The sequence below is a fragment of the Bombina bombina genome, chromosome 1 (genome assembly GCF_027579735.1).
Source record: "Bombina bombina isolate aBomBom1 chromosome 1, aBomBom1.pri, whole genome shotgun sequence".
NCBI classification, from domain to species: Eukaryota; Metazoa; Chordata; class Amphibia; order Anura; family Bombinatoridae; genus Bombina; species Bombina bombina.
In genome coordinates this window covers 456,080,203-456,105,194 of record NC_069499.1, presented here as the reverse complement: position 1 = coordinate 456,105,194, position 24,992 = coordinate 456,080,203, and the positions used below count along the sequence as shown (strand labels likewise).

Sequence of the window (24,992 nt, the reverse complement as noted above, 5' to 3'; positions counted from 1 at the left end):
AAGCAGTGTCCACTAGCACAAGATGAACATGTTTTTTAAATATTAACTCTCCCTTTAAATGGAGCTGAGAAACCTGTTGCTCAGGTCTGGTTAAACTGATTAATTTCAGCTTGCTTGCTGCAACACAAGCGAACAGCTCCACCTACTGGCTATTTTAATAAATGCACTGCTTCTCAATAGCAGTCACGACTGGAAAAAAAGGTTGTTCTGAAACGGTGTAAATTGAACCGTTGTAAAATGAGGGCTACCTGTATATGCTTGTGATTGTAAAATAATTAGCTGCAAGTGGTTTGATCATATTTTAAATTAGAAGAAAAACAAAACTACTATGTACCATCTTTAACCTTGTATCTAAAATGGAAAGTCCTTCCTAGCTAACTTTTGCTGAATCGACAATACAATTGCACAAACAATATGATAGTCAAACTTTTCTTTATTAAAATAAATTCAAAATATCAGAACACTATATACAGTTTTGTTTCTTAATCTTAAGAACCATTAAGTATTTTTTATTTGCGGCAACCAAAAATGTAGTATAAATCTGCCTACAAATCAGTGAGCAATACATTTCTAATATACAGTTATTCATCTCCTGTTATGCTTATGTTAAAACAGCTTAATACCCTACACACACTTTTTTTGCATGTTTAATATGAAAAAGGTGCTCCAACATTCTTTTTTTATTTTTTTATTTGATGCCCCTCAAGATATATATTGTATATGTACAATTTACATGATATTTCCATTCCCAAAATATTTTTTCTTTCTGTTCGGTTTTAAAGGGCCATAAGTTGTGCTGTGGATTGACTATGCACCAGCAGTGCTTTGCATGCTCTGAGAGGGATAATGTGATTAACCCCTTTGCGGTGGTTAAACACATAGCTTTATAGCATCATTAGTGTTAAAATTACATGCTCGATCAGAGCATGTAATTTTAACATTATAATGGCCCTTTACATTTTGCCAGAACTCAACAAGTGCCTTGTTAAACACACCCAAAAACTTAACACTATTATAGGTTCTTGGACAAAAACTTTTGAATCATTTTACACTTTACATTGGTTGCCAGTTTCTTTTATACAACATATAGCTTTTACAATACAGAACACAAGTGTGAATTTTATTTTTGTTTCAGTGTACTCTGCCTTTACTACAGCATGTTCCTGGATTAAAGGGACACTAAACCCAATTTTTTTTTATTTCATAATTCGGATAGAGCATGCAAATTTTAAGCAACTTTTTAATTTACTCCTATTTTCTTTGTTCTCTTGGTAGCTTTATTTGAAAAGCAGGAATAAATGCAGCCACCAATCAGCAAGTGCTATACAGGGACTGAACCAAAAATTGGGCCAACTCCTAAGCTTTCTTTCCCGTTTTTCAAATAAAGATACCACAAGAACAAAAATTGATAATAGAAGTAAATGAGAAAAATGTGGGCTTAGTATCCCTTTAACAGTATTTTAAAAGTACAGATTCAATGATGGCATATATTTTTTTATAGTATCAACCTTACTAGTAGAAGAAAAAAAAACAAAAAAAACTATACAATACAAAGGAAAGGAATATTTATGCCCAATTTACATGCCAAAATCCTGTAACATGATACACCCCTCCTAAAAAAAACACACTTAAAAGGGATACTGAACTAAAATGTGAAGCAACTTTCTAATTTACTACTATTATCAATTTCTTCGTTCTCTTGCTATCTTGATTTGAAAAAGAAGGCATCTGAGCTAAAGAAGCCAGCCAATTTTTGGTTCAGAACACTTGACAGCACTTGTTTATTGGTGGGTGAATTTATCCTCCAATTAACAAGAACAACCAGGTTGCTGACCAAAAGTGGGCCAGCTTCTAAATGTACATTCTTGCTTTTCAAATAAAGATACCAAAAGAATGAAGAAAATTTAATTGGAGTAAATTAGAAAGTTGCTTTTTTTCCAGTGTCCCTTTAACAGCACATTTTATACCACTTATGTAAGTATCACTAGACGTGCATTTGTTTTCAGAGGAATCGAAGAAAACAAAAATGGCATTTTCAATATTAATAGTTTTGCTTTACAGAAAACAAAGAAAATCATCTATGGCAGCTCAAAACACTACATTTGATAGAAAATTACTTTTTGAATTTTCGTTTCGTCAGATTAGTTTTTTCCCGGTAAAATTAAGATTTTGGTTTTAGTTAATGTACGTTCATGGTTGCATTAGTTTCAAACTAAATTAGATACTAAATGAGCTGCAGTGCAGATTATTACATAGTAACATAGTAGAGGAGGTTGAAAAAAGACCAAAGTCCATCCAGTTCAACCTATATTGATAATTTCTTTATCTGAAAGCTGTAATCTATATTATCTTTAATTTTGTCATTCTATGCAATTCTCAAAGGGACAGAAACCCCCCCCCCCCCAAAAAAAAAATTAATGTTTCAGATAGAACATACAATTTTAAACAACTTTCAAAATTACTTGTTTCACATATGCTTGATTGTTAAAACAGCATTGCACTAGTGGCAGCTAGCTGAACACATCTAGTTAGCCTATCACAAGAAACAAATGTATGCAGGCACCAATCACCAGCTTGCTTCCTTTATAGTGTATGAAACGTGCTTTTTCATTATCAACAATGGATACCAAGAGAACAAAGCACATGTCAAAATAGAACTGTATTTTTTGCATCATAGGATACACCAACTGAAAACTTTAAAGAAAACAACATTTATACTTACCTGATAAATTTATTTGTTTCTCGACACAGTGAGTCCACAGACCATCTAATTACTATTGGGGAATATCACTCCTGCCCAGCAGGAGGTGGCAAAAAGCACCACAGTAAAGCTGTTAAATATCACCTCCCTCCCCTCCAACCCCAGTCATTCGACTGAAGCAAATGAGAGAAAGAAAGCAACAAGGTGCAGGGGTGTCTGAAGTTTATAACAAAAAAACCCTGTCCTTAAGAAAACAGGGCGGGCCGTGGACTCACCGTGTCAAGAAATAAATTTATCAGGTAAGCATAAATTTTGTTTTCTTTCTAATGACACGGTGAGTCCACGGATCATCTAATTACTATTGGGAATCAATACCCAAGCTAGGACCTTAACCAAATGAAAAATAAGGTAAGGAAACTCTGTAATGCCGAGAGCTCTGAAACTGTATGAGCAGATGAAATAGCAACAAGAAACAAAACCTTCCAAGATAACTTAATATCCAAGGAATGCATAGGCTCAAATGGAGCCTATTGAAGAACTAGATTAAGACTCCAGGGAGGAGTAACCGGCTTAAACACAGGCCCGATTCTGACCACGGCCTGACAGAACGATTGCACGTCTGGTACATCCGCCAGACGTTTATGTAACAAAATAGATAAAGCAGATACTTGACCCTTTAGGGAGCTTGTCGATAAACCCTTCTCCAAACCCTCTTGGAGAAAAGACAAAATTCTAGGAATACGAACTCTACTCCAAGAGTAGCCTTTGGATTCACACCAATGCAGATAGATATTTACACCATCTCTTATGGTAAACTTTTCTAGTCACAGGCTTAGGAGCCTGAATCAGTCTCAATGACAGACTCTGAAAATCCACGCTTAGATGATATTAATTGTTCAATCTCCAAGCAGTCGGCTTCAGAGAAACTAGATTTGGATGAAGGAAGGGCCCTTGAAATAGAAGGTCCTCTCTCAATGCAAGTGATGACAACTCCACCAGGTCTGCATACCAGATCCTGCGAGGCCATGCCGGTGTTACGAGGATCACCAACACCCTCTCCTGTTTGATTTGAGCAATGACTCGAGGGAGGAGAGGGAAAATAGGTGTGCAAGACTGAAATTCCAAGGTACCGCCAGAGCGTCTATCAGTACCGCCTGAGGATCCCTTGACCTCGACCCATACCTCGGAAGCTTGGCATTCTGCCGAGATGCCATGAGATCCAGCTCCGGCTGTCCCCATTTGAGAATCAAGCTGGAAAACACTTCCGCATGGGGTTCCCACTCCCCCGGGTGAAAGGTCTGCCCCTCAGTTGTCCACTCCTGGTTGTGGATGGTCGACAGGCAGCAGTTGTGGGACTCTGCCCACTTAATTCTTGGCTAACTCTGCCATGGCCAAAGAACTCCGGGTACCCCCCCGGATGGTGGATGTAAGCCACTGAAGTTATGTTTTCCGACTGGAACCTGATAAACCGGGCCGAAGCTGAGGCCAGAAGAGCATTTAAGATTGCTCCCAGCTCCAAACTGACCGAGTCCATGTCCCCTGAGCCTTTAGAGAGCCCCAGACTGCTCATCATCCCAGTAGGCTGGCGTCCTTTGTCACAATCACTCAGGTGGGTCTATGGAAGCTGGTTCCCTGGGAGAGATGTTCCCGAGACAACCACCAAAGAAGAGAACCCCTGGTCTCCTGCTCCAGATGTACTCGTGGAGACAGATCCGCATAATCTCTGTTCCACTGCCTGAGCATGCATAACTGCAGAGGTCTGAAATTGAAACGGGCAAACGGGATGATTTCCACGGCTGCTACCATCACACCGATTACCGCCATGCATTGAGCCACTGATGGCCAAGGAGAGGACTGAAGCACTAACAGGAATCAAAAATCTTTGATTTCCTGCCTTCTGTCAGAAAATGTCATTGATAAGGAATCTATTATGGTTCCCAAGAAAAACTACCCTTGTAGTTGGAACTAAGGAACTCTTTTCCAAATTCACCTTCCATCCATGAGATCAAAGGAAAAATATTTCCATGTGGGATTTTGCTTGTTGAAAGGATGCCGTCTGAACAAGAATGTCGTACAGATAAGGCGCCACTGCAACGCCCCACAATCTGAGCATCGCCAACAGGGATCCTAGAACCTTTGAGAAAATTCTGGGATCTGTGGCAGGGCCAAATGGAAGAGCCACAAACTGGAAGCGTTTGTCTAGAAATGCAAACCTCAGTAACTTGTGATGGTCCCTGTGGATGGGAACATGCAGGTACGCGTCCTTTAAATCTACCGTTGTCATAAATTGACCCTCTTGAACCAAGGGAAGAATGGAACGAATAGTTTCCATCTTGAAGGACGGTACTCTGAGGAATTTATTTAAACTCTTGAAATCTAAAATTGGTGTGAAGGTTCCCTCTTTTTTGGGAACCACAAGCAGATTGGAGTAAAATCCCAGACCCTTATCCTGCATTGGAACAGGAACTATCACTCCCAGGTCGGAAAAATCATGAACACAGTGTAAGAACGCCTCTCTTTATCTGGTCTACAGATCATCTTGAGAGAAGAAACCTGCCCCAGGGAGGAACACTGAACTCTAGTTTGTATCCCTGGGACACTATGTCCACTGGCCAGGGATCCTGAACATACCAAACCCAAGCCTGAACGAAGGATGCTGACTGAGTCATTAGCGGGCTTCTTAGATTGCTTTCCATTGTTCCACGATTGGTGTACATACATTATCTTGAGTAACCCCTCTAATTTCTGGTCCATAGGATGCTTAAAGAAACAACTATCCTTTATGGGAAAAGAGGTACCCACTCCACCTTGGGTACCGTCTGTCAAGACTCCTTGATAGAGTCTGCTATAGGAAACCTCTTCTTAAATATAGGGGATGGAGAAAAAGGGAAACCCATTTCCTAGCAATAATCTCTGTAGCTCGATCTGGTAAAGGAAAAATCTCCACCATGGAAGGTATATCAAAACACTTGTTTAGTTTACTAGACTTCTTAGGATTGAATACGACAGTAGTGTCGGAATCGTCCAGGGTAGCTAAAACCTCAAGTAACAAACGGAGGTGTTCGAGCTTAAACCAGAAACAACTTCAGTATCAGCCAAAGGGGTTACACCGTCTGAGATTTCACCCTCAGATGCTATCAAAGTATCCTCATCCTCAGATTTCTGGGAGGAGACATTCGGAATAGCCACGACTGTGTCAAGAACCTTACTCACGGATTGTTAACATTTCCTCTTGCGCTTTTCCTGCAGCATGGGAAAAGCAGACAACACATCAGATACCGCTGAGGACATTAGGGAAGCGATGTCTTGCAAAGTAACTACAGGTAGAGTAATAGAGGAAGCGCAGGGCACTGGCTGTGTGGACGATAAATTTTGTGACACTTGAGGAGAAAGCTGCGGCATATCTTGGACATTGTCAGAAGACTCCTGAACAGCAACCACCTTAGACAATGTTGGCTCAGGAAAAAAAAGTCTCCCTGTAATGCAAAGTTCTCTCAATAAACGAGGAACAGAAAGGGATTGGTGGTTCCACATTAGCATCAAAATAAACATGTAACATCTTGCAGGGTCTCTTGGTCCATCTTTAATTAGAAAATACCCCACAAAAAAAAAAAAAAACACGTTACTGCTCCTTTAAATTTTAAAAGGAAACTTATTTTTATTGCAGAAAAATAAAGCAAAGAATCCCCAAAAAAACACTTTGGACAACCTCTACACCTCATCTGAGGTGCTTACCTGCCTGACTGCAAACGGAGTGTACTATTCTGTTAGATAAACCGGACTCAACCTATATTTTTCAGTAAATTGTGGCCCGCAACGCTGCTATATCTGTGATGCAGCTATTTCTCCACTCCGGAACACAGGAAGTGTAGGAGGAAAAAGGGCACGCAATAGAAACTGCCGCCTTAGCTACCTCTGCCCATCATTGGCATTAACCTCCCGTTAGGCTAAATGTATTACTACAGCCGTCGGGAGTAAAGTAACACCACCACCACCTACTGAGCCACGAGTCTCCTCGTCCCCAGTGCCTGCTATTGCTGCCATTAATAAAACGATCCCCCTAGCAATAGGCGAATGTCTCTTGTCCCACAAATTTATTTTAAAGTGCCATCCATTTTTTCTGCAATGTGTCCCAGAAAAAAAAATAAAAGTTAGAACTTACCTTTAGACTTCTGCCAGGCAGCACGGCAGCTCACTAGGTTTGAGAGGCCAGTTCCCTTACATGGGCCTGTGGATAAAAACAAAGACTGAGCAATCTTACTCAGGCTTGCACGGTTAGGGCAGCATTAATACATGGGAGGCAGTGAGAATTGTACCCCACAAGTTCCCATTGCTTGAAAGCTACCACTGTTCTACTGAAGAGACTGATATGGACTACGGCTACACCCTAGGACAAAGCAGAACAATCTTGCACTGCTGAAATATAATAAAATCTTGCTTGAAGAAACTTCTTTTCCAACACCTAACTTTACCACTTCCTTGCTCTAACGTAGGCAAGGAAGTGATATTCCCCAATAGTAATTAGATGATCTGTGGACTCACTGTGTCATTAGAAAGAAATAAAAGCATTTTCTTTGTTTTCTGAAGTTTTAATTTTCAGTAATGCAAAAAACAACAAAAATGCAATTTTTGTTGTTTGCTTTGATTCCTCTGAAAATTAATGCACATGTCTAGTAAAGTTTCTAGTCAAAAACAAAAATGTGTGTTTAACCAAGATTTAAGGTGTTTTATGTTCTTTGAATATCATCACCAATCCATGCTGGTGAATACATTTTGAATTTAACCATTTTTATGAGTAATCCAATTCTCATTAAATGTGCTAGCAATAAAAGTGCCACACTGAAATGTCAGAACAATAGGGAAACACAGCAACAAACTAGGTATCCAGGACCATTTTCAATCTTCCATTTCAAGTTCCCGTTTCAAGCTGTAGGTGGAAAAATAAAATAGGTTTGTGTTTTGAAAGATACTTATACAAGAAGAACTAAAGTTTGGCAAATGTTCTTACCTTTTAAGATATGCATGGACATTATCATAGCCATGATATTTTGCAAGATAAACCAGCACCCCTGTGGCACATCGACCATTGCGCTGCCTGCAGAAACTGCAATTACAAATTCCTCGACATGGTGGACATTGCCAATCCTAAGTAAATGGTAAATATTGTTTTGAATTACTATTAGAAAAACTTGCATTCAATGTTCAATCAAGCAAGCTGAAACTATTGTCAAATAGACCAGAGATGTTAAAATATTAAACTGGTGAACCATAAAACATATATTGGTTTTGTATGGTATAGGAGTTTTTCCTTATAACCACAATATTTAAAGTGAATGTCAACTTTCAAGAATGAGTGACCGGTCTAAAACATAAAAAAAAAAACAAAAAAAAAAAAAAAACTTAAAAATATTCATGAAAGTTTATATTTCACCCGTTTTGTTAAAATACTTACCTTTTCTTCTTGAAGCCGTAGAAGCGATTCACCCTCCTGCCGCTCATCTCTTCTTACATCAGCAATGACAAATACGGCATCCTCCAATCACGGCTCCCCCCCCAGGGGAATCATTGCCTAAGACAACGCCGTGATTGGAGAAAGCCGGATTCATCATTGCTGACGTATGAAGTGACAAGCGCCAGGAGGGGGAATTGCTTTTCCAGCGTCAAGAAGAAAAGGGTAAGTATTTTAACAAAAGAGGTGAAATGTAAACTTTCATGAATAAGAGTACCCCTGTTTTTAATAGTATTTTTAAAAACTGTGCACTCATTCTTGAAAGTTGACATTGATTTTAATTAAACTTGCAAACTATTAAAAAAAAAAAATTTCAAAACGTATTCTATGGATCATAATGTTTAAATTTAAAGGGACAGTATACTCATTTTCATATAACTGCATGTAATAGACACTACTATAAAGAATAAGATGCACAGATACTGCTATAAAATGGTTTAAAAACGTACTTAGAAGCTTTCAGTTTAGCTCTGTTGTAAAGGTAGCTGGAAAGCCCACTGCAAGTGGGAAATAAGACACCCCCCCCCCTTCTTTTGCATATGAAAAGATCCTTTACACAAACAGGAGCAAGCTGGAGAAGGTAGCTGACGGTATTCAAATAAAACTTTGGGGCTTGGTTAGGAGTCTGAAAATCAGAGCAATGTTCTTTAAAAATAAGAACAATTATACATTAAAAAAAAAAAAAAAAAAAACTTTACGGCTTTATAAATAGATCATCTACAAAACATTTATGCAAAGAAAAAATGTGTATAATGGCCCTTTAAGCTAAGTGAACATAGCCTGTGTCAACAGAAAACGCTTTATATTAACTGTACCACAATGGTTGAGGAATAAGGCCTTTTTAGAAAAAAAAAATAATTACAGCCATATGAAAATATTTCTGTTAAACTGCAGAAAACATACTGGGTCTAATAAAGCAGCTTTCACATCTTCTCCATAGCGATTTTTTAAACATGGACCACAGAACTGTCCTCTCACTCCCATGCAATCAGGGTTGCGGCAGTTTGTTTTTGTGTCTGTAGTCTTTTGACGACATTGATGGCAGGTTGTTCCCTGGAAAACAGATTTGTGTAACTACAGATTTTACAGCACAGGAAAACTGGTACAACAAAGGCACTCTCATAGTTGTATTGTTTTGTATTAAAGGCGAGAGATGATGAATTAACCGTTAGTCATCACTCCTTGCATATTTACATCTTGCTATCTTAAGTTACCTTTTCTCACACATAAAAAATAAAAAAAATAAAAAAGTTCTCAATTCAGAGGCCATAGTTTAGATTCCTCGTTAGAGAAGCACTACTGCACCCCCACAAGCTTTGCATTATGTGCACTTCTTACAGATTACCTACCCAACATGCTTAGTAGTGGTGATCTTATCGTCAACAAATGCTAAGTAAACAATTCAATAAATCAATGCAGCTTGTGCAGTACGACTTCTAACTGGCTGCAATTTACCAAGCTAGCTCATGTTTTTTTTTTTACTGCAAAGACTTCAAAAGTGAATTTTAATCACCAAATCATACCATATAAACAGAATTTACCCAAATTAAAATTAGGCAGAAGTGGTTTCTAAAATTACACGTTACTCACAGTTGCTCTGTTGTATACTTTCTCTCTAACATTGCTACAGATTCGATCCAGTTCATACTGTGTGATTTCATCTACAGGTCGAACGACATGTGGCAAAGTCATTGCGCTTGGGCGACTTCTTCTCGGCACATAATTATCTTCCTACAAAGATAGGTAGGTTTAATTTCTATGCATGTATAGAAGAAAATGGGTTAAAATCTATTCTGCTTTCCGATCAGCAATTACCTCCATTTCTTCATCATCCATTTTTCGTTTCCGCACCAAGTAGTAGTGGTCATCTTCAGATTCATCCTCTCTAGATGGGCTGGGTGGGCCATCAATTAAAGATTGCGACCTAGTGAGTGGACGAGAGCTTCGCTCAGGGTACCTCCTGCTGGACCTTCCAGATTGTGGGCTTTTTGGAGTACGCTTACTTTTCTGTGAGCACAAGATTCACAATGGGAAATGGTATTGATTTAATTCCAAGTTTGAGTTCCAAACATTTTGCAACATTAAAAGGGATAGGAAAGTCAAAATTAAACTTGCATGATTCAGATAGAGCATGTCATTTTAAGACTTTTAAATTCACTTCTATTTTCAAATGTGCTTCGTTCTTTAAGTATCCCTTGTTAAAAAATGAATACGCACATATCCTACACTAGTGGGAGCTGCTGCTAATTGGTGCCTGCACACATTTGTCTTGTGATTGGCTAAATAGATATATTCAGCTTCCTGTCAGTAGTGCAATGCTGTCCCTTCAGCAGTGGATAACAAGAGAATGAAGAAAATGTGATAATAGAATTAAATTGGAAATGTGTTTAAAATTGTATGTTCTATCTGAATCATAAAAGAAAAAATTTGAGTTTACTATCCCTTTAACATTTTGACAGCAGTAAATCATGGCTTCTCAAAAGCATAAGGGTGGGAGATTATGTTTCTGCCTTTCTTAAAGTGTATTTGAACTATCAAACTATTTGACAAGAGTAAATGTTAGAGAAAATATGAATACTCCATCTAAATAATTACCCATAACAGTAGCAAGCATTGCATTTGGTATTCTGTAATATGTCTGCGTAACAAAATGCTAGTAACTAACAAGTTAAAGCTAAGCACATTGCCTCAGATTATTCACAGTAAAGTTAACATGGCCAAAAATTTCACTAGAATTTTCAAGATATTTAACCATGGCTTGACAGCATAATTTTATTTAAGGAAAAAATACTTTTCTTACCGGTGTAGGCGAGAATGGATTTTTGCTGGACATGAAACCAGGCATGGTTTTCAACTCAGCCATCAGCTTTGCAAGCTAAAAATATAGAATATATTTACTTAAAATATTTTCTTCTATAAAAAGAATTAGGAACATTTGTATTCATTAACAGTTTTCTTGCTGGGAACATACATTACAATATAAGGAAAATTAATTTTGAAATAAGTATGAAAAACACCAATGTGAAACAAATCCGTAAGACAATATACCAAAATGTATTTGAGTGTCATGAGTCAAAAAGTTCACCTCTTACAGAGATTACTGTTTTTTTCAAGGTCTTTGCCTGAAAGTAACTTTAGTTCTAAAAAAGAAGAGCATGTTTTTTTTTTCTTCTTCACTTGATTATATGGTTAAGTCCGCTTATTCTCTGTAAATAAATCACATCTACTTTTTGCACACTCCCCCCCATAAGTAACCAGTTCTGTTTCTGTTACCACCTAATACTTTTTTTTTTAACCCTGCACACAAGGGAATTCATGCCCTAAAAATAAAAAAATAAACACACCCACACAACATAAGACTAACATTTGTGTTGACTGTGCATTTGTGTAATGAGGGCGTGGCCTTAGGATATCAACACCCTATATCAAGGTGTGCATAATTAGGCAGCTTATTTTCCTCAGGCAAAATGGGCTTTAAAAAAATTTGTAAAAAGTCTCTCAGAGGGATGCAGCACTCTTGAAATTGCTAAGATAATAGGGTGTGATCACAGAATCAAAACGTTTTGTTGCAAATAGTCAACAGGGTCACAAGAAACGTGTTAACTGCCAAAGATTTGAGAAGAATCAAAACGTGAAGCTACCAGAAACCCATTATCCTCCAGTGCCGTCATATTCCAGAACCGCAACCTATCTGGAGAGTGCCCAGAAGTACAAGGTATTCAGTCCTCAGAGACATGGCCAAGGTAAGGAAGGCTGAAACCCGACCACCACTGAACAAGTTAAAACGTCAAGACTGGGCCAAGAAATATCTGAAGACAGATTTTTCAAAAGTTTCATGGACTGATGAGAGTAACTCTTGACGGACAAGATGAATGGGCCTGTGGTTGGATCAGTAATGGGCACACAGCTCCACTTTGACTCAGACACCAGCAAGGTGGAGGTGGGTACAGGTATGGGCTGGTATTATTAAAGATGAGCTAGTTTGACCTTTTTGGGTTGAAGATGGACTCAAAATCAACTCCCAAATCTACTGCCAGCTTTTATAAGACACTTTCTTCAACCAGTGGTACAGGAAAAAGTCTGCATCTTTCAAGAAAATTATATTTTTGCAGGACAATTCTCCATCACATGCATCAAAATACTCCACTGCGTGGCTAGCCAATAAAGGCCTTAAAGATGAAAGAATAATGACATAGCCCCCTTCCTCACGTGACCTAATCCCTATTGAGAACTTGTGTTCTTAAACAAGAGATTTACGGTGAAGGAAAACAGTACACCTCTCTGAACGGTGTCTGGGAGGCGGTGGTTGCTGCTGCACAAAAAGTTGATTGTCAACAGTTCAAGAAACTGACAGACTCCATAAAGGAAAGGCTTATGACTGAAAAGAAGGGTGGATATAGATATAGATAGATATATATATATATATATATATATATATATATATATATATATATATATATATATATATATATATATATATATATATATATATATATATATATAGAGATAGATATATATATATATATATATATATATATATATATATATATATATATATATATATATATATATATATATATATAGAGATAGATATATAGAGATAGATAGATATATAGAGATAGATATATATAGATAGATATATATAGATAGATATATATATAGATAGATATATATATAGATAGAGATAGATAGATATAAAAAAAAAAATAGAAGATTGCACTCCAAGCTAACAATATAACACAATGCCCTGGGTGCAGCAAAACAGCAAATAAACATAAGAAAAAGCGCACTCCAAGGGATCCTTATTTCAGTCACTTTTTAATTGTGAACGTTTTCGGGCGAATAACGTCCGTCCTCAGACCAAAAAAGATTTTTTTTGGTCTGAGGACGGACGTTATTCGTCCGAAAACGTTCACAATTAAAAAGTGACTGAAATAAGGAATAAATAAATAAATATATATATATATATATATATCACTGTTTTTTGTTTATTTTTGGAAATGTCAGAATTGCTTATTTGTAAATTTTGAGTTGTTTATTATTCTCACTTTAACAGATAAACACAAGTGAGATGGAAAATTTTCGTTTTTCATTTAGTTGCACAATTGTGCACGCCTAGATATTCTAAGAAAGTCAAAACCTCAGTTACTTTCTTAAATATTCATTTTTGAGGTTTATCAACATTTTGGATTGACCAAGAGCACTGTAGTTCAATAACGAAACGAATCCTCAAAAATATAACTTGCCTAATATTTGTGCACACAGTGTAGAGCTTCATTTGGAATGGAGCAGTGTCAGTCAAGTTTTAATATATTTAGCTTATATTTTTGTTTAAGCCCTTAACGACCATGACGCTGGTCGTTAAGTTTGTTGGCTCATGATAGCGAGAGGTTCTCGCTGCCAGCAACAAGACCCCACTATTATGACCTCCCTCCTGCAGGCTTCCTTAACATCAAGCCCCATTAAAACATACTTTGCTGGTTGTTAAAAGTGACAGCATACATGAAGTTAGCTGGAACACCCAGTGAAAGAGGCTGGGAGCAGACCTGTCTTCATATGAAGACAGATTAGACTAACAGGAGCCAGTATTAGTCTATAAACACATGTATACACCTGAAACTTTGGGGCTTGGGCAGGAGTCTGAAAATCAGCACGTTATAAAAAATAAAAATAAGTAAAACTAAACATTGTTCGAAAAACACTCCCAGGTTGGCTATATAAATGGATCATCTACAAAATATTTTTGCAAAGAATAATCTAGTGTACAATGTCCCTTTAGCAAGTAAAAAACAAATTATCTTTATAGTTTCTTCGTTTATGCAAGCATTTCTCTAGAAAGGTCCCTGGAAAACCTTTAATATATTTATCTTGCATAGCTCCCACGTATTTTACATAATCTTGCAGGCTCCTTGTTTTTCTACAGATTTGCTCTACAGCATTCCGTTATCAAAGTAGTATTTATTTCATTTCTAAATGGGATGGCATATCGGATCCAACTTGAAGGCAATTAAACACTAAATACAGAGTTGCTGCATGTACGCAAACATATCACCACTGGAATGCAGTGAAAGCTAGATTTCAACAAGGCAGCAACCCATGACTAAAAAGATGGTGGTAGATAACCTTGATACTATTTTATAATAATGTATTTAGTGCTTGTTGTCCCTTTAAATACATTTTATGGCTTTCCTTTTATGCTTACCATTTCTTTATTTTCTTTAATATTTATTGCACGTTTCTCTAAGAAATTGGAACATTTCTCATCGTCTGATTCATTATCTGAAACATCGGCTTTAACATTTTTTTGTGGTTCTTTTGGTGGATTTATTCTTGGACTTCTTTTTGGTGGAAACTTCAGAGCTACTTTCAGAGACACATTCTTTTTGGGTCGGCCTCTCTGTGGCCTTTTAGTTGTATTCTTTCTATCCTGTTCAGAGGACGATTCAATTTTCTGGAAAACAATGAATAAACAAATAATTTTACATAACTCTGCAGCAATTAAATACGTTAAAGTGCAAAATTATTTTTAATTTTGGAGGCTTTTTACACTGACAATTATGCACAAACATGCATTTCATGTTATTATTCCACTCACAGTAACCAAAACCGGTTTACTCACTTTCATATTCCCCACTGTGTTGAGTAGGGAGCCACCAATTGGTGTTAAAGCTCCATGTATGATTGACAGACACGTAACATTCAATCAGAAGCTAAGAATACTCCGAGAAAAATTCATGCAAGCTCCTGTGCTAATCTAAAAAAGGATTTATATCAAACTATTATGAGGCTCTAAAGCTATGCACTAATTGTACCTTTAAAAAGTGACTTTAAAATGTTTGTTTAAAAAGATAGAAAATCCCTTTATTACCCATTCCCAAGTTTTGCATAACCAACACTGTTATATTAAAAGTGCATTTAAAAACTTTACTTAATAACTGCCCTTTATATAAAAGTAATCTCTAAAACAGGGGCACTTTAATTCATTTACATTTTGAAAAACGCTTTTTTAAAACTTTGTCATGGTAAACAAACCGCTGTTCCTGCGGCCGCATCTCCTACTGTATTTAGGAGATAGATGACAAATCCGGCTTCCTCTAATCGTTGCGTGCCCCACAAACTGGGCGCCAAATGGGGTACGCAACTGTTGGAGGAAGCTGGATTTGTCATCGATCTGCTAAATACAGTAGGAGATGTGAGCGGAGGAACGGAAGTATGTTTATCATAACTAATCTGTAAATATTTTTAAATAGCGGCTTTCAAAATGTTAATGAATTAAAGTGCCCTAGTTTTAGAGATTTCTTTTTTATAGTGAGCATTAATTTAGTAAAGTTTACTATCACTTTAATACATTTCTAATACATTTTCTACCTACCTGTGAGCCAATCTGTGCTGACTCAAATAACTCCACAGGGGTGAGCATAACGTTATCTAAATGTCACACAAACTAGCAGAGTCTTGCTGTGAAAAGCTAATAAACATGCATGAGATAAGAGGCTGTCTGTAGTGGCTTAGAAAAAGGCAGAAATTCAGAGGTCTGAACGTTATAACTTATATTAATATTATTTATTTGTAAAGCGCTGCCAAATTCCGTAGCGCTGGGTACAATGATAGGGGTAAACAATGACAAAGAGTTGTGATAAAATACAAAACTAAAACAAATCTAGTACAGGAGGAAGAAGGCCCTGCTCTGGAGAGCTCATAGTCTATAGGGTTAAGGGGGCATGAGACATAAGGTTGGGGTAGCTGGTTACATGGCTTGTATTTGCAGCAGTGAGTCAGGCAGTTCATGTACATGTATTAGTTTGGTTCGGATGAGGGATGAAGGAGAGATGGCAAGCCTCTCTGAATGAGATTTCAAGGAGCATCTGAAGCTAAACAGGGTTGGAGACAGTCTTATGGAGCGGGGTAGAGTTCCAGAGGACAGGAGCAGAACGTGCGAAGTCTTGGAGGCGGGAGTGGGACGGAGATATAACAGGAGTGTAGAGACGTAGGTCAGAGGTTGAAGGACGGGATGAGGGAATATGTCACGATTTATTTGTATAGCGCCGCCAAATTCCGTAGCGCTAATATAACAATGTTGGTTGTGCAAAGCTATGCAAAGGGTAGTAAAGGTGTTATCTATCTTTTTAAACAATAACATTTTTGGGAGTATAGACTGTCCTTTTAAGTTAAAGGCTGTGCACAACTTATCCTGAAGTATCTTTTGTTCACCCACAACTAAAATGAGGACCAGTACATACAGTAATGAGCATAATCAACAAATGCATGATAAAGACAATGCAATAGCTCTTAGTCTGAACTTAATGAGATTTTTTTTCTGACAAAAATTATGTTTATTTCCACTCATATCATGTGACAGCCATCAGCCAATAAATTATTATTATTTTTTTATTATTATTGGTTATTTGTAGAGGGCCAACAGATTCCGCAGCACTAAATGCATATATGTATATTCTATGAATTCTTGCACATGCTCAGTAGGAGTTGGTGACTCAAAAGGTGTAAATATAAAAAGACTGCACATTTTGTTAATGGAAATGAATTGGAAAGTTGTTTTAAATTCCAAGCCAGCCTCTAAGGATTTTTTGTTTCCTCCTCAAAAAGTGCCTCACGCGTGTGCCAGATTGCAGCATTGAACTCAATGTAGCACGCTTTCATGTTGGGTAAAGCTGTAGGTTACCCAGTGCAGGAGCACAATACATTCATTAGTTCAATCAACAGACTAAGAAGAGGCTAGGACGTTACATAATTCTGCACATAGTACAAAATTATGTAACTTTTTTAAAAGTTTACTGTCCTTTTAAAGTCATCAGCAATATAATCTTAGTTCTATTTATAAAGTTCACAACTCTATTCTGCTCGTTGTTATTCACAAGCATTTTCTATCTTGTTAGTAAGCTAAGATGCTGCCATCACTTTTGACCAATGTCCACCCAGAGGACTAGAATGTTCAAAGCTAAACATCTGCAACTCACCATGCCTTCTTGGATTTCATTTTCCGAAAACCCACAAAACGATTCATTATCCGAATTCTCTGAAAGTATTTTAGCAAGTTTAATGCTGGTACCCTTTTTGAACCTATTCTTCTGAAAATGAAAAAAATAAAATATATTTTTAATAAAAAAAGAAGCAATTTTCCATAAACTGCTCAACGTACAAATCACATTTACAAGTGCACTAGAAGAGAATAGCTTTTGTTACTAGAAAAATGGTTGAGGTTTACAAATCATTTCAGAGCTGTTATAGCAATCATCAAGCATCTTAGGTTAGGTGACATTTCAAAGGGTAGAATAAGTAGATAATCTGCTTCCAACAATTACTACCTATAACCACCAGCATAAAGTAAAATGAAATTACAGGAGACTGTATATATTCATAAGCGTTGTATAGAAAATGTTAGAAGAAGCATGCCGTTCTAATCAAGCACAAAACGTTACTTGCTTTTCCAACATGGAAGAATAAATTCTGCTTATGCATCTACTGCACTTACTGTGTTTGCACAATTATCAGAGCCAAAACTGTCACAACTGTCATCTGAGGATGACGAAGTTTCCATGGGAATTAATTTCACATTTCGTAAACTTTTGGAATTCTTCTCTTTTGAGGCATTTCTTTGCTGCAGAAGACAAACAGTAAGTTGAATACATTAACAGCAAATACACATTATTACTGTCTATAAAGATCTACACTAGTTCTTTAGAAGTACTCAATTTTGAGATAACCACATTTTTTAAAAATTTATTTTTTATTCCTAATTCTCATTTTGCTTTAAAGCATCAGTTCCATACTCTGAATAAAGCTAGTTGTGGCTTTCATTCTTTGTTTTGCATGCTTGTCCACCAGTGGTGCTGTGGGAATTCAGTTTAACAGTCAGTAATTTATAAGTAATTTTGTGCAAAAATGAATTTTTCAGTTTTGATCATTTTTTTCTATAGTTTTAGCTGACCCATGTAAATAATTTTAAATGCTGCTGTTTCATATTCATGATAGAATGTTTTAGTTTTGCGTTTTTTTAAAAAAGGTACAGTAAACACCAAATCATTCCTGTTGTGATACTACATAACCTACCAGTCAAGTCTTAACAATTTTCAAAACAAATTAAAGGGCCATCTAGTTGAAAAATGACATGCTCTAATCTGTTAGAGAAAGTAATTTTACAACCATCTACCCTAATCTGAAAAGGGTTAAGCGCAGTAGAAGTGCTGCTCAAGACCCACAGTGCACTGCTGGCCCTAAACGGAACCCAACACTTATTCAATAAGCAGCAGTATACCTGAGCCATGTAACTATATTGTTTTGCATGTTATCTGATAAATCCAGTTAGGGACTGATATGTAGCAGAGCTAGCCTTGATAAGTCAGCAGGACGCATCACAAGTTCTGAGAAATACAATCAGCTCAATTTACAGGGCTAAATTACACAATATGGGGGCGAAATAGATAATGAAGATATATTGCCCAGTTGTTTAATTATGCATAACTAAGTAGTTTGCATAGAAATATCAAGATGTTTATAGTCCCTTAAAGCAATATAAAACAGTTGCAGCAACTAACTATTGCAGTCAAACATATCTTATTTGATCAGCATAAAAATAACACTACATAAAAATATGTGCATGTTATAAGTTTATTACCCATTTATTCTTTGATAACAGGTTCCATAGCTTCTGGTAACAGCCCTGTACAGACCCCAGCCTCTTTGCAGGAAGTGGGTGTGTGCTGACAAGTGCACAGAGAATATGTGCTCACTCAAGCTCCATATTTGGCATTTTTTAAATCTAATTTAATAATGACTTTAGAATTAAATAAAAAAAAAAGTATAAATAAGTTTTTTTCAGTATGACATATTTATAAGTGTGTGCACAATTACCCACATCTTAAAATAAATATTTATTACAAATATCACCTCTACTGAATGGCAGTTGAAAGTAATCTCCATATTTATGAATGTTATTGTTTGAATTTAGATATTTCATGGATACTTATTGATTTAAACCACCTTTCATAAAACATGCTATTAGAATGTTTTGTTTTATTGGCACTTTGTTAAAAATAGCTCTCAACCCTGTTGCTAGGCAGCAAGCACACTATTTTACAGTTTACCAGCAGAAAATCAGCTGTATACATGCTCAGTAATCAGCTGTATACATGCTCAGTTGTATACATGCTCAGTAATCAGCTGTATACATGCTCAGTAATCCGCTGTATACATGCTCAGTAATCAGCTGTATACATGCTCAGTAATCAGTTGTATACATGCTCAGTAATCAGTTGTATACATGCTCAGTAATCAGTTGTATACATGCTCAGTAATCAGTTGTATACATGCTCAGTAAAGTGCTTCTCTTAGGTCATGTAATATGAAATTTCTCAGTATTTGTTTACTTTAAATTATTTTAAAAGGCTTCATACTTAAAATGCCCTAGAGCTAAACAGGAGGCTTAGTGCACTTTACACCCAGGACAGGTCCTGGGAGCCAAACGCCTAAGCCTCCTGTTAATGTGGACAGCGCTCTGGCAAGAAGCAGACTGGGTTAGCGTTAATGTAGCTGCCGGTGAACTTTTCACCTTTAGCTTTGAAACATTTACATTTGTTTTAACAACAAATGTAAATGCTTGACAAAAATTCGATTTTTGTTTCCCAATAGTGCAGGGAACGAATTTTCAGAAAGAAAATTTTCATCCAAAATGAATATTTCTTCCCTGCACATCTCTAACAGACAGAGGGGAATTTGTTAAATAGCTTTATTTATTTATTCTAGGGACTATAATTTCACAATTTAAAAACTACACATATTTGTTATACACACAAATATTTTAAAAAAATAAAATCCTAAAACCCCCACACCTAACAATGGGGGTACTACTATAATCAAAATCTAAAGCACTTGAGGAATCACTTGATAAAATACAGTAAAAATGCTGCCTTGAATATGCTAATTTATTTTACTTTTTTTTTAATTTTCAAATATCCATGTCTAGGAATAAATAATTGCAGGGGCAGCTGCTACAATTGGGCGAGAAGCAGTCTCAATAAGGCAAGTAACTGAAGGAATGGGACAAATCAGATAAGTAGGCTAGGCTAATGCCCACAGGGGATGTCAAATCCCGGTACTCAATCTTTTTTTATATATATATTTTTTTTGTTTAAATGTCTACAGTCAACTGTCTCATTAGAATTCTAATATATTTTTAAAATTTGTCCATTGTATCAATTAGTACATTTAAAGTTGCAAGAGGCTTTTTTTATGATGAATACCCATGGAAAAAAAAAATGTATGTTTATATTTAAAAAGTTATTTTTACACAATACTATATTATAAAAAAGTAATATTTAACTATAGAAAAATAATTCTGGCAAAAACTGAACTCCGCTATTAACTGGTCCTTATTTATCTACTGCCTGTCTCATCTCCATTAGAAACAACTATGTTTCGCGGGCTTTCGAGTGATCACATGACTAGTCATTTAATGCTCATTGGAGTTCCACGTGGTTATGGTTCGCACTATATGAAAGATAGTTTATAGAATTTCAGTGAAGTCTCACTACCCGTAACTTCAGGTCCTTCAGTAAATGCAAAATAACTATAAAAAAACGACACAATATGTTAAACGACTCTACAAACTTTACTCCCTAAAAACACTGCGAGTCGTACTGATTATTGTTGCAGCAGCCTCAAAATTCAACAAATCTCATCAGTCAAAGGTGTATGGGAGAAGAGTTACGTTATCAGTGACTAATAATTATTCGCAGCTGACTGTGGGAGAGCTGCAGAAGTAACATAGCGATGCAACACTAGGGACCAGAACTACACATTTACGACTGCATTTATATAAGTGCGTGTACTTATGGCCTCGGATTTCACTTACCTGAAGCTTGAATGGATCCATCACCATAATGACTCAGAGGTACTATTACACTAAAAACTGACGTGTAAACTCAACAGTCACCACTGACTGAACTGATTCCCGCGAAACTAAACGCGCGAAAAAAAACTTGTACCTGGGCGGGCTCACAAAGTGAGCGTCCTCTGTGTGTCAGGTCCTTTCAGGTCTACAAAACTTTCTAAAACGCTCTGTACTGTTCCTATAACAGTAATGCGCGGACTTCACAACCTTTAAATAACTGCATGTTGTTGATTTCCTGATGTTTTTGCAATGTGTTTTATTTTATCAACATTCAAAACAATTTACATTATGCGCTTTAAAACAGTGTAACAACGTCCTCTAGGTTTGGCGCCACAAGTCGCACTCTTTGATTTATTGTAGCCTGAAGATAAGAGTTTAGTCAAGATCTGTTTCCCGCTTTTCAACTCAGGATTTGCCTGTGCAAGAACAAACGTGCATTCCTTATCTGGGTTCATAAGTTCGTGTAACACAAAGGGGTCATTTTTCCTCCACCATATCGCATTATTTTACTTTGACAATTAGTATGGGGATTCAGATTAGTGCTACCAACAATACTGCAGTGTTTGTGTCTCCAGTAACAAAAAGGGGAGCCATATTTTGGGGTATAAAATCCCTGTTTTCCCCATAGACTTTCCCCAGCCAGCTCTGCTCACCTACATGGATACATTGTATCAAACCCTCAGCCTACAGGTTTCTATTTTATTTCTGCAGGTTTTTATACATTTGTAACTGTTTACTGTACACAGGCACTTAAAGTGAAGGTCCATTTTGATGAATTATTGCCCTGTTTTTAATAAACCTATTAAAAACAAGGGCACTTTAATTCATCAAAATTGACATTTCACAGTTTTTTTCAAAAACTTACCTTTTAATCCTGGCAGCCGCTCCAGCACTTCCTACGCCCGTCGCAAGCCGTCTTCGCAGGTCCAAAATTACAAATCCGGCTTGCTCCAATCAAAAGCGTTGCATCGGGCCATGATCCCTGCGGGGGAGAAGCTGTGATTCGTCATTTCCAACGGGGAATCGCTGGAGCGGCATTCAGGATTAAAAGTTAAGTTTTTGAAGAAAACGGTGAAATGTCAATTTTGATGAATTAAACTGCCCTTGTTTTTAATAGGTTTATAAAAAAAAAACGGGCACTAATTAATCAAAATGGACTTTAAAGCAGCCCTGTCAGTACCAAAAGTACAACCTGCTGAGAAAATAATGATCACACAGCACAGCCTTAAAGGGCAGCTCACTGCCTGGTCACACAGTCTTAAAGGGACAGGCGAAACCCACACAGCCTTTAAAGCGTCAACTAGCACTTCACACACACAGTCTTATCCCTTTGATGACAGGGTTAATTTGTCTACATCGGAACAACGTTCTGATGTAAACAAATTGAAATCCTGCGATCGTGCATGCAATTGTGACATTTCAATGATAGGATTCGGTCAGGGGGGCGTCCCTGTGATACTAGGCACGCCCTCCAGACCGCAGTCACATTATGGAAGCGCCGTTGGCTTTAGGTTAGCCAACGGTTATGACGTTCTATTTCGTCCTAACGGCACTAAAGTCATGTGTAATTATGATGGAATAGAACGGCGTTAAAGGGACAGATCACAGTAGTCACACACAAACGTTAGTGGGTAAACTCACACCACATATAGTCTTAAAGGGATCAATAACAGTGTGCATCTGCATGGAATGCACACAGCCTTAAAGGGATACTATGTCTTAAAGGGACAGGGGTGCCTGCACACACACAGCACTCACAGCCTTTAATGGGACAACTTGCACCACATACACATACAGCATTAAAGGAACAGCTCACACCATGCACACCCATCGCAGCCTTAAAGTACAGCTTGCTACATGCTCACAGTCTTAAAGGGGCAGGCACAAACCTTTAGTGGGTAAACTCACACCACACGTACAGTCTTAAAGGGAGCGATAACAGTATGCATTCGCATGCAATGCACACACAGCCTTAAAGGGACCCTCTGTCTTAAAGGGACACGTGCACACACATACACACAGAGCACTCACAGCCTTTAAAGGGACAACTTGCACCACACACACACAGCCTTAAAGGAACAGCTCACACCATGCACAGTCTTTAAGGGACAGACTTTTAGACACACCAAAATGCACAATGCCTTAAAGGAGAACTCAGTCTTAAAGTGACAGACACAAAAACAGCCTTTAAAGGGTCAGCTCACACCGCACGCACACAGTTTTAATGGTACAGGTGCACAAACACAGCCTTAAAGGCACAGATCACATAATGCTTGCACAGTCTTAAAGGCACAGACAAACTCACACAGTAAACTTTTCTCTTTGTCTAAACAGAAATTGAATGTTAGAGATATTTTAGATGGAGTTTGACTCAATTGTAATGAAGATGCACTATAACTTACTTTTTAATGTAGCACTGAAATTCGAATACCTCGTGCGCCAGCCGCCCACTTCAAAAGTAATATGCTTGTTGAGCTAACAGTTTGAATTGTTCTCCAATCTGTGCTCTACAATAAAAGTGCTTCATGTCTAGAGCGCTGATTATCTCAAACCGTTCGCTCGACAAAAATTAATTTTAAAGTGGGCGGGCCATAGCACAGGGTATTTTAATTTCAGCGCTAATTATAGCGTATCATCATTACAACTGAAGAGTTTAAACTCCATCTAAAATATCTCTAACATTCCTGATCTGTTTAGACAAAGGGAAAAGCTTACTATCACTTTAAGGACTGTGTGTATTGTGTGAGGTACGTGCCTTTAAAAATGTGCTAGCGCAATGTGCTACCTTTAAGGCTGTATGTGCTGTGTTTGTGCACCTGTGGTGTGAGCTGTCCCTTTAAAGGCTGTGTTTGTGCCTGTCACTTTAAAACTGAGTGCCCCTTTAAGGCTTTGTGCATTTGGGTGTGCTTAAAAGCCTGTGTGCCTTTCCCTTTAAGACTGTGCATCGTGTGAGCTGTTTCTTTTAAGGCTTTGTGCGTGTGGTGCAAGTTGTCCCTTTAAGGCTGTGAGTGCTGTGTGTGTGCGCAGGTGCCCCTGTCCCTTTAATACAGTGAACCTTTAAGGCTGTGTGTGCATTGTATGTGGATGCGTACTGTTATCGCTTCCTTTAAGACTGTGCGTCTGGTGTGAGTTTACCCACTAAAGGTTGTGTTGCCTTCCCCTTTAAGACTGTGTGAGCATTTAGCAAGCTGCCCTTTAAGGCTGTGCTGTGTGTGCATGGTGTGAGTTGTTCCTTTAACGCTGTGTACACGTGATGCAAGTTGTCCCTTTAAAGGCTGTGAGTACTGTGTGTGTGCAGGTGCCCCTGTCCCTTTAAGACAGCATCCCTTTAAGGCTGGGTGTGTTGCTTGTGGGTGCATACTATTATCACTCCCTTTAAGTTTGTGTGTGTCTGCCCCTTTAAGACTATGTGAGCAGGCCGAGCTGCCATTTAAGGCTGCGTTGGGTGTGCATGGTGTGAGCTGTTCCTTTAACGTTGTGTGCATGTGGTGCAGTGGCGTATTTAGGTTTTGTGCTGCCTTAGGCAACCAAAATTCTGCGCCCCCCCTTATCTGTGATGTGACCTTTATTTCCATGGCATTTCCAAAGTAAATGTTCTTGTTGAAGTGCGCTTGTGTTTATATATGCAAGCCTGTTTGCGTGTGTAGTGCAGTGTACGTGTGTAGTAAGTGTGTCTAGTGGAACTCAAAAAGTGCTGACCCCCCAAAAAATCTGCTGCCTAGGCCAAAATACACTCCTGGTGTGGTGCAAGTTGTCCCTTTAAAGGCTGTATGTGTCCCTGTCCCTTTAAGACAAAGTGTCCCTTTAAGGCTGCATGCGGATGCATACTGTTATCGATCCCTTTAAGACCGTGCATGTGGTGTGACTTTACCCTC

General features: G+C 37.7%; 1 protein-coding gene across 1 annotated transcript; it reads right to left on the bottom strand.

The window, feature by feature from the left end:
* Nucleotides 1-415: 415 nt before the first annotated feature.
* On the bottom strand, nt 416-21,171 carry CDCA7 (cell division cycle associated 7). Its single transcript, XM_053698452.1, has 10 exons — nt 21,079-21,171; nt 17,701-17,826; nt 17,186-17,296; nt 14,413-14,661; nt 11,011-11,085; nt 10,026-10,217; nt 9,801-9,941; nt 9,114-9,263; nt 7,710-7,846; nt 416-7,628 (listed from the first exon to the last, which is right to left on the bottom strand). The coding sequence occupies exons 1-10, from the start codon at nt 21,103-21,105 to the stop codon at nt 7,598-7,600; spliced, it is 1,239 nt and encodes a 412-aa protein (XP_053554427.1). The 5' UTR covers nt 21,106-21,171; the 3' UTR covers nt 416-7,597.
* Nucleotides 21,172-24,992: the final 3,821 nt, after the last annotated feature.